Here is a 10,267-nt window from a genome sequence, read left to right on the forward strand (position 1 = left end):
ACAGCTCTTTCTTTGTGTGTAATATGAAAGCTTTGGGTCATACTGGAAAGAAAGCCTACTTCTTTCCATGGTCCTGACTTCACTCTTTCTCACTGGTATGCTGTTTTGTTTATACTTCTGTGGTCCTGCCCCATCCTTCACTAAGCATGCTCTTTCCTTTCCCAGAGCCTCCCTCCCTCCTTGGTTCATAATGTTGATAACCAGCAAATATTAGATAATTGAAATTATTTTGATTCACAGACCAAAAAATATAAAAGCAATTTCTGAAAATACTGTTCTGTTTTACAGTGTTAATTGGTCTCTAGTTCTGATTTCTAATCCTAAAATCTATGTTGGAATAGGATGAAAATACCTATAACTGTTGAGCTAGGATTTCTATGATATATTCTTTAAAAACTTATTTATTATTTCTTCACACAAAGAATGATCACTTTGGGTAATATTGAGCACTTCACTTTTTTTTTTTTCCAAATAGTTTATTGTCAAATTAGTTTCCACATAACACTCAGTGCTCATCCCCAAAGTGCCCTCCTCCATGCCCATCCCCCCTCCCCCCCCAACATCCATCAGTCCTCAGTTTTTGTCAGCATTCAAGAGTCTCTCATGGTTTGCCTCTCTCCCTTTCCCCCACCATTTCCGCCCTTCTTCTCCCCCTTGTTCCTCCGTCAAGTTCCTCCTAATCCTCCTATACGTGCAAACATATGATATTTGTCCTTCTCTGCCTGACTTATTTCGCTCAGCATAACACCCTCAAGGTCCATCCATGTTGCTACACATGGCCAGATTTCATTGTTTCTCATTGCCATGTAGTATTCCATGGTATAGATAAACCACATCTTCTTGATCCATTCATCTGTTGATGGACACTTAGGCTCTTTCCATGTTTTAACTATTGTGGAGAGTGCTGCTATGAACATTGGGGTACACGTGCTCCTATGCCTCAGCATTTCTGTATCCCTTGGGTAAATTCCTAGCAGTGCTATTGCTGGGTCATAGGGGAGTTCTATTGTTAGTTTCCTGAGGAACCTCCACACTGTTTTCCAGAGGGGCTGTACCAGTTTACATTCCCACCAACAGTGTGGGAGGGTGCCCGTTTCTCCACATCCTCGCCAGCATCTAGAGTTCTCTGATTTGCTCATTTTAGCCACTCTGACTGGCGTGAGGTGATATCTCAGTGTGGTTTTGATTTGTATTTCCCTGATGAGGAGGGATGCTGAGCATCGTTTCATGTGTCTGTTGGCCATCTGGATGTCCTCTTTGGAGAAGTGTCTGTTCATGTCTTCTGCCCATTTCTTCACTGGGTTGTTTGTTTTTCGGGCGTGTAGTTTGGTGAGTTCCTTATAGATTCTGGATATTAACCCTTTATCTGATATGTCATTTGCAACTATCTTTTCCCATTCCGTTGGTTGCCTATTAATTTTCTGGGTTGTTTCCTTGGCTCACTTTTACTTTTTAAATACTGAATAAAGTTTAAAGATTTTAACTCTTTTATGTCCTCCTTTTGTTATATTAACGTCAAGATATTTGAGTTCTGCTACCAACGTCTCACGAAAGATATTATTGTAACAAATTTGATGTATTTCTAAATTTCAGTTTAATAGACCTGCAACTTCAGAGTTAAATTGTGCCATCACTTCTCACCCAAAGGTATACATAAGTTACAACTTCCTTTTAGCAACAGAATGTTTGGTTTTCAATATCTTCAAGAATTACTGCAATAAATCCAAATAAATATCACTCCAGTTCATAGTTGTAATATGAGCATGAGTCAATAAACTAGATTATCTGAAATAAGCTTAAATTTTTAGTGATTTAGGTGACATTTTTAGCTGGTATTTATTGATTACCTACTATGCACAGGTATTGATTGATTGCTGAGGATTAAAGAATAAAAGTTCCTTTCTTCAAGGAGCTCACAGATTAGTAGGAATTGACTCATGTTGAAATAATGTGTTTTAACACAAAGCAAAATTTAAACATAATTCCTTAGTGGCTTTTTATTGTTATTTCCTTCTTTTTTTTTCAGTGAAATCCCACTAAAAGTATATTCCCCGTTTTGAAAAATTAGGGGAATTAAAACAAATAAAGCAAATTATATATCAATTAGCATACAGAAACATGGAATTATTTTTCTCAAAGATTAGCAATGGTCATTTGGTCATTTATAAGTGATGCTTGTATCACTTAAGAAAATAAGCACGTATTATAAATTAAACATTTTTGAACAATATTTTTACTAAATTTCAACCTTAAGAACTAATACTCAACAGAGGTGGGGTGTGCCACACACAACTGAGACCAGTACATTTAACCAAGGGCTAGAGGTTTCGATGAAGAACGTTCCTAAATGGTTCCCATGAGATTTGTGTCGTGGTGGGAAGTGCAATCCAGGTGAAGGCAATTCCTTCTCAGAAGTTTCACTCTTCCCAACCAGGCCGGTGGAAAACCTACTCGCACACAAGTTTTGCCCTCGCTCTACAAACGCTGCGGGACACTGGAAACTAAGTTAGAGGAGCGACCTGATTGGCTAAGAAATGAATGACGCAACGTATCTCAGGCCCTCTGAGAATCGGCCTCCTCCTCAATTTCCGCTTTCGATTGGTCCTTACGGCAAAGAGGGCAGGGACGTTTGCTGAAATTAACCTCCGGGTCCGAGACCCCGAGCCAAGATGGCGGCGGCCAGGTGTGGCGGGCTAGCGCTCCGCGGGCCGCGGCTGTCACTGCACACTGCGGCCGAGGCCGCTGTCGCAGCTCCAGAAGTGACCGGCCCACAAGTCGCGGCGGTGCCCGTCGCGCGCTACCCGCCAGTCGTGGCCTCTCTGACTGCCAAAAGCAAGGCGGCACGGCAGCGGCGAGTGGAGCGGTGGCAGGCGACGGTGCACGCGGCCGAGTCTGTGGACGAGAAGCTGCGGATCCTCACCAAGATGCAGTTCATGAAGTACGTCGTTTACCCGCAGACCTTCGCCCTGAACGCTGACCGCTGGTATCAGGGCTTCACCAAGACTGTGTTCGTGTCGGGCCTGCCGGCGCCGCCCGCGGAGCCAGCGCCCGCCCTGGACTTGGAGGCCCTGCGCGCCGCCGCGTGTGACTGCCTCCTGCAGGAGCACTTCTACCTGCGGCGCAAGCGGCGCGCGCCCCTCTATCAGGACCGCGAGGCCGTCGCCTCGCCCTTCCTGGATCAGCTGGTGGCCGCCGTCGTGGGCCTGCTCAGTGCACACAACCCCGCTCTGGTCACCGCCGCCCTCGGTGAGCCTTGGGGCCGCCACGTCGGGCGGGGGTGGTGGGGACTGTTCATGTCTTTCTCTCTGCGTTGTCATTTCGGGCCCCCCCCACCCCCTTCCCCCCGCCCCCCCATCCCCTTCCCCCCATCCCCCTCCCCCCATCCCCCCCATCCCCTTAGGGTCACCTCACTGGCCGACCTCCATCCCTAAGGCTGTTTTGCCAGTTTGGGGTTTTCGTGGGTCACACGGCACCTCATCTGCGGATTGCCCTCCTCCTTGCCGCCGGTGGGCTCGGCCCACCCCCCCAGCCCTTTCGCGCCTTGCCGGGCGCCGCCAGGTATAATAGTCACTGCCCTAGGAATCTGGAAACTGGGTTCTGGGGCAGGGGCTGCCACCTACTAGCTGTACAACTTTGCACGACTCCAGTCCCTGGCTCTGCTTTGTGAAGGTCCAGCCAAACGGAAAAGCAGTGCTGGTTGGGAAAAGGGGCTCTGAGAAGGTGCGACAGACCTGGAGTCGGCTTTTGGCCCTTCCACCGAAAAGTTCCGTGACTCTGTGTCAGTTCACTTCATCGTAGAATTGTGAACATTAAAGGTGATTGGGATTAAAATACCTAACATTTACTCAGTACTTACTCTGTGCCAGGCCCAGTTCTACATTTTATACGCGCCATCAATTTGATCCTCCCAATAACTGTTTATAGTACGTAGTATGTTTTATAAATGGAGTAAAAATAGCCTGAGGTACAGAAAGGTAAAATGAATCTAGTCGAGAGCCTCTAGCTGGTAGATTTGAGTTCAGGATTCAAACCTAGGCATTCTGGGTTTCCGGGAAACAACAACTTTTATAAACTGCTTAGTGCAGACTTGAAAAAAGTAATGAGTAGTTTTAAAAATCAGTGTTTCTGACGTGTTCTTTATATCTACCGCCTAGCAGGTGTCTTAATAAATACCTATTGAATTAATGTTGTTATTATAACCGTAGATGTGTGTTCAACTGAGCTTTGTAGTGTGCATGCTAATTTACTTCCGTCTCAGTTGGGAAAGAAGTGGCCTTGAGAGAAGCCTCACTGATTTTGACTCCTGATTGTTGGCCTAGGAAAACTTCCTTGACTTTGTCAAGACCCAAATTCCTCTTCTATAAATGGAGGTGATGACAACAATACCTACCTTTGAGAGTTATTGTGAAGATTGAATTAGTAATTCATTTTTTTAATTTTATGTTTATTAAAAAAATTTTTAAACATTTATTTATCTTTGAGAGAGACAGGGAGACACAGAATCCAAAGCAGGTTCCGGGCTCTGAGCTGTCAGCACAGAGCCCAACGGGGAGGCTGGAACCCAAGTGCTGAGCTGTGAGATCATAACCTGAGCCCAAGTCAGATGCTTAACCGACTGAGCCACCCAGGCACCCCTTGAACTAGTAATTCTTAAGACAGCTCCGACTACTAAAAATACTTACTATTTTTCGTGAGTGATATTCCTGTTGGTCATTCTTTGTTTATTCTTAACTGAGAAACCTCTTTCATTACGGTGTTTGTGTATTATGGATCGCGCAAATAGACAATAAGTGTTTGAGCATTATATTTAAGTCCTGATCATTGAAGTTAAAATATCCTATAAGCTAGACTCTATCTTACGCCAGAGTAATTTTTGGTATATTTTTAATATGCACAGTTATTCTTGAGTTCTGTATTGCTGGTATTTTAATAATAACCAAATTTATCTAAATGATGGGATAAGAAAATTTTGAATATCTTTTGACAGATTATAAACGTCCAGTTCACTTTTACTGGTTGCGTGGTGAAGAAATTATCCCTAGTGGTCATCGGAAAGGTCGAGTTGATGCTTTGCGATACCAAATAAATGATAAACCACACACCCAGATTCGAATGTCCAAACAACTCCCAGAGGTAAGGATTTATTGCATATGTATCTACTGACATCTGGTGAGGAAATGTCATAGGCAGCCTAGGTAATGGGCTTGGTTAGGACTGAAAGTTTTGGATGGATCCCTTTTGAGTTTCTTTCAAATACATCTCATCTGAAATTCATTTTTAGCTTTTTAACCTGTTATGGTATGTGTAGTCCTTAAAGGTCAAATAATCATTTTTAAGTTAAGATTAAAGCATCAGTTTTCAAGACCCTACAAATCTTTTTCTTAACTATAAAAATATAAACAATTGAAAATAGTTTATGATTGTAATGCATAATAGATTCCACTACCTAATCATAAACCAAGACATATTTATAATTATAAGCTGGTCATTTTACATATTTTAGTTCTTTTGGAGAAAATAAGTATGTTTTGAGCGTTGTCTTTGTGTCTGTATCAGAAGTTGGCACGTTTGTTTTTTTATAAAGGTCCAGACAGTACATATTTTAGGCTTTGGGGCCATAAGTCTGTGTTACAACTATTCATCTTAGTTCTTATGTGTCAAAGCAGCCATGTACCATATGTAAATGAACGTGCATGGCTGTGTTGCAGTAAAACTTTATTTGTCAATTAGATGGCTGGCTGGATTTGGCCCATTTGGTGATGTTATCAAATAATTTTGTAAAAAAAAAATCTCATTTTAAGATTTTAAATCTATTAACAATGTGAGTAAAGTATGTACATACTAGTGTTGCTATGAATTAATTTATGACTTTCCTTGAAGTTTGTGCCGCTGGATTATTCTGTACCTATCGAAATCCCTGTGATGAATTGTAAGCCAGACAAACTTCCATTATTCAAACGACAGTATGAAAATACCATATTTATTGGTAAGTTTCCCTTTTGAAATATTGTGCCATCAGTGTGTCCAAAGGATCCCATGCACATTTACATAATTCTTGAAGACCAAGAGGTTTCAGGTAGTTTCCAAGCAGAACAATAATCTCAGGTTGTTGCAGTATGCATGAAAATTGAGAAGAAAGTATTCTTTCAGATCACCATTTAAAATTTTACTTGTTTCTATTTAATTAGCAGCACTTTAAAAAATAGTACATGTATTAGGCTTTGTTGATTTATTGTGTAAAAAAAGTAATTTGTGGTTTTTCAAAAGGAAACCCATATAGAATCAGACTTGAGGCAGTGATTTTTTTTTTTTTTTTTTTTTAATAAAAGTCTTGTTAGTACCACACACTGTGATAACCATTAGGAATATAAAAATTAATAAGGCCTGATAGCTGTCCTTGTGCAGCTTGTACTTTTGCTGTCTTTTTGTCCATTTATAGTTGACTTGATGGTTTTAAGAAACCAGCTTTATACTACTTCTCTAGACCTATTTTATCAGCTGCCTCTGGGTCATTCTGGTCTTAGAGTGAATTATGGGAACTGTTGCTTGAAAAGACTACTACTAAACTCAAGAATATCAGCATTTCATGAAATACTGACTATTCTTTTCCTTATTTGGAAATATAGTATAAAAGTCATTTTTAAAAAATAAGAACAAGGTATGTAATTATTACATTAAAATGATAAAGGAAACTTTTAAATCAATTTTACATACATTCTTTTGACTTATCCTGTGCCATAGTGGGCTTGATGATAGCTAGTAGATGGTATTTTCATGTGAAGTTTAACTTTATTATAATCAATGAAATAAATAAGTAAACTATCCCAGTTGTGTATTTTGAATACTGATCACACGATGTGTAGAGGAGAAGGGTGGGTTAGAAGTAAAGACAAAAGAGGTGCTCCAGCTGTTCATGTGTACATTTCATCTGAAATGTTTTTATTTTGCTCTTCAGGCTCAAAGACAGCAGATCCCTACTGTTATGGTCATACCCAGTTTCATCTGTTACCTGACAAATTAAAAAGGGAAAGGCTTTTGAAACAAAACTGTGCTGATCAGATAGAAGTTGTTTTTAGAGCAAATGCTATCGCAAGCCTTTTTGCTTGGACCGGAGCACAAGCTATGTATCAAGGTAAAACTGATCTTATGCCATTACTGTTCTTGGAAGAGATCTGTGACATTTTAAGAATTAACAGTTCAAATTGTTTTCTTTGGGTTAAAATGGAGGTTGAATCATCATTTTGAAAACTTTCGCAATGACACAAAATACAATTGTTTTAAAATTCATAATTAAATATTTTACATTTTGCAGCTGGCAAGTGGCATTTAGATAGTTATTTTGATCTTTTCACTTTAACCAGTTTTGTATGAATGAATTTTATTCTGTTGTTCTCAAGCATATAAAAACACTATAGCCAACTGAGTCAACTTTGTAGATGATAGGAGCTTTCAGAAGCTGGAAAAGGACATGCTTTGGTGGATTAAATTTTAGATTAAATTACAACTATCCTATGTAATATCTTTGATGGTTATCTCCAGGATGTGGTGGATTAAGAGGTTGTTTATTCATTCAGTAAATAGTGATTGCATGGTTTTTATGAACCCAATACCATTGGCCTTGAAGATACAGTGTTGAATGAGGCAGGTAGCTCTTGCTGTCCTGGAGCCTATAGTGAGAAGAGTAAAGAATAATAAACATGTAATACTTTTAGCTAGTGGTAATACTATGGAGGAAAAGTAATATATAAGGGACAGAATGATTTATGGGGTGCAGATGGACTATGGAGCAGAATCTGTCTAAATGGAGTAATTCAGGAGAGGTCTCCAAAAATGACATTTGAACAAAGACCTGACTGTTGCGGAGCTTCCTAAGCATAAACCTGGGGGAAAGACACTTCCAGGCAAAGGGAATACAACTAAAAGTCTCTGAAGTAGGAAAAGACTTGAAGTATTTAAAGAACAAAGAAGAAAGGGAGGGAGAGGATGGTGGAGGATGAGACAAAGGAAGCCGGCAACCTTATCACTTAGGACTCTGAGAGCCCATTATGAAGCATTTGGACTGTATTACAAAACCTGAAGTGATAAACTGTACTATGTAACCAGATTAATCCTATGTGAGTTCCCAGGAGGGATTTTAATACTTATTTAATTATTTTCAAGCTCACCTTTTTTTCTCATATATATATGTAAATATACGTATAATTTATTGTAATTTTTTACTCACAGTTCACTTAAATGGAGAGAATAGGAATAGGATTAGACAGAAGCAGAGACAGAGGAATCTTCCTCAAATATGTTAGAGTGGAAGCGCCTGGGTGGCTCAGTAGGTTAAGCGGCCAACTTCAGCTGAGGTCATGATCTCACGGTTTATGAGCTCGAGCCCCTTGTTGGGCTCTGTGCTGACAGCTCAGAGCCTGGAGCCTGCTTCGGATTCTGTGTCTTCCTCTCTCTGACCCTCCCCCACTCATGCTCTGTATCTCTCTTTCTCTCAAAAATAAACATTAAAAAAAACTGAAGAAAAAAAGATATTAGAGTGGCACTGTTTATGCATGAAACATAAAGTGCTGCTTTTTTCCTATAATTAATTACAAAAGCTGACAATATTATCTATCAGGTATCTTCAGTAAGGCTGATAGAAAATATGTATGAAGAAATAATACTGCTGCTTGTCTCTGGCAGTAAGATTTAAAAGTTCTTAACCAGTCAGTCTAGAACAAGAAGCAGCCAGCAAATTTGAGTAGTAAAGGTTTTAAAGGCCTCCTGGAACCTAATGACACAGGATACGACAAAATGACGGCAGCTCATAAAACCAAGTTTGAAATATGTAAGGGAAGACATAGAATTTGTCTAAGGACATGATTGAAGTGCTTAGAAAGTCTGAAGGTATGGTTTTGTAGATTGGGGGGAGTAAATGGCTGTAATGGTTCCCAGGCGGCAGGTGCTACTGATGCTGGGAACGTGGGAACATATTTGAAGTCGGTGAGTAATGATGTTCAGTTACAGGGACATCAACATAGATGGAGCTTGCTGCTTTTTTTAGGTAAAGTAGGTTAAGGTTGAAAGCTGTTGACGGCCCAAGTTGTTGAGAATGTGTCATGAGTTTGGGGATATTAGAAGGGAGGAAATAATTTTTGATGCAGAAATAGAATGTAGGATTAGAGTGGAGAAGATGAGGAAGACTTCAAGACCTTCAGCAATTTGGTAGGTAAAATATCTAGGTTTCAGGTGGTATTTGATACCCTCTGATGTGTATGTTTTGTTTTGGTAAAATAAATTCTATGTGTCAATTTCGGTTTAACTTTTTTCTGTAGGATTCTGGAGTGAAGCAGATGTTACTCGACCTTTTGTCTCTCAGGGCGTGATCACAGATGGAAAATACTTTTCCTTTTTCTGCTACCAATTAAATACTTTGGCACTGACGACACAAGCTGATCAAAATAACCCTCGTAAAAATATATGTTGGGGGACACAAAGTAAGCCTCTTTATGAAACCATCGAAGATAATGATGTGAAAGGTTTTAATGATGATGTCCTACTTCAGATAGTTCACTTTCTACTGAACAGACCAAAAGAAGACAAATCACAGCAGTTGGAAAACTAAGAAGAAATCATTGATTCAAGACTTTGGGAATGCTTAAATTTCACTGAAGGAAAAATAAAAGGAACTTTAATGACGAGACCTGTAACTGTCAAGGCCATTATTTTGAGACAAATATTTCATGTTAACCTGTGATTGATTAGACCTCTCATTCTCCTCATACACTGAAAGATCTCATTTGAAATATAGTATGTTGATTTTAAGGTAATTTTATTCATATATGACTAACTGATGAGATTCATTGAGCTATCTTCAATATCTGGTATTAATTACATGCTATTTTGAAAGTATAGTAAGGACAGGAATTCAAAAGCTTGAGGATGTAGATGTGTTATATTTTTCTTTTTTTTAGTTTTTTTCATTAATAACATGATAGAGAGTTTCAGAGTCCTACTCAAACAGCTTTAAAACATGAACAATATTTTGCAAAGATAGGAAATTGAGGCCCAGAGGAGTTAAGTGAATTTTCCACAATTTCACAGATGGTTAATAATATAGTTGATGAATTATATGGAATTTAGGTTCTTAGCACTCAGAAGCCATGTTAACTTATTTCTGTTTATATAATTTGCTCTATCCCAAAGATTAGGAAACTAGGTTTGCTATGTTTCAGAATCAGTTGTCAGTTGGTAAAATTGTTAATCTTGTTGAGAATTAAGAGTCACTCGA

At 39.5% G+C, this 10,267-nt stretch overlaps 1 protein-coding gene across 1 annotated transcript; it reads left to right on the top strand.

Moving 5' to 3' along the window:
- The first annotated feature begins 2,655 nt into the window (after positions 1-2,655).
- MRPS30 (mitochondrial ribosomal protein S30) lies at positions 2,656-9,679 on the top strand. Its single transcript, XM_039234180.1, has 5 exons — positions 2,656-3,246; positions 4,988-5,133; positions 5,881-5,986; positions 6,956-7,132; positions 9,312-9,679. The coding sequence occupies exons 1-5, from the start codon at positions 2,670-2,672 to the stop codon at positions 9,599-9,601; spliced, it is 1,296 nt and encodes a 431-aa protein (XP_039090111.1). The 5' UTR covers positions 2,656-2,669; the 3' UTR covers positions 9,602-9,679.
- The last annotated feature ends 588 nt before the right edge of the window (positions 9,680-10,267 follow it).

The sequence above is a fragment of the Hyaena hyaena genome, unplaced genomic scaffold, assembly GCF_003009895.1.
Source record: "Hyaena hyaena isolate Hyena2069 unplaced genomic scaffold, ASM300989v1 scaffold_83, whole genome shotgun sequence".
In the NCBI taxonomy this organism is placed as follows: Eukaryota; Metazoa; Chordata; class Mammalia; order Carnivora; family Hyaenidae; genus Hyaena; species Hyaena hyaena.

Coding starts and splice junctions, on each gene's coding strand:
- MRPS30 (XM_039234180.1), top strand. CDS start 2,670: ATGGCGGCGGCCAGGTGTGGCGGGCTAGCGCTCCGCGGGCCGCGGCTG. Junction 5,134..5,880: donor TGTCCAAACAACTCCCAGAG/GTAAGGATTTAT, acceptor CTTTCCTTGAAG/TTTGTGCCGCTGGATTATTC. Junction 5,987..6,955: donor TGAAAATACCATATTTATTG/GTAAGTTTCCCT, acceptor TTTGCTCTTCAG/GCTCAAAGACAGCAGATCCC.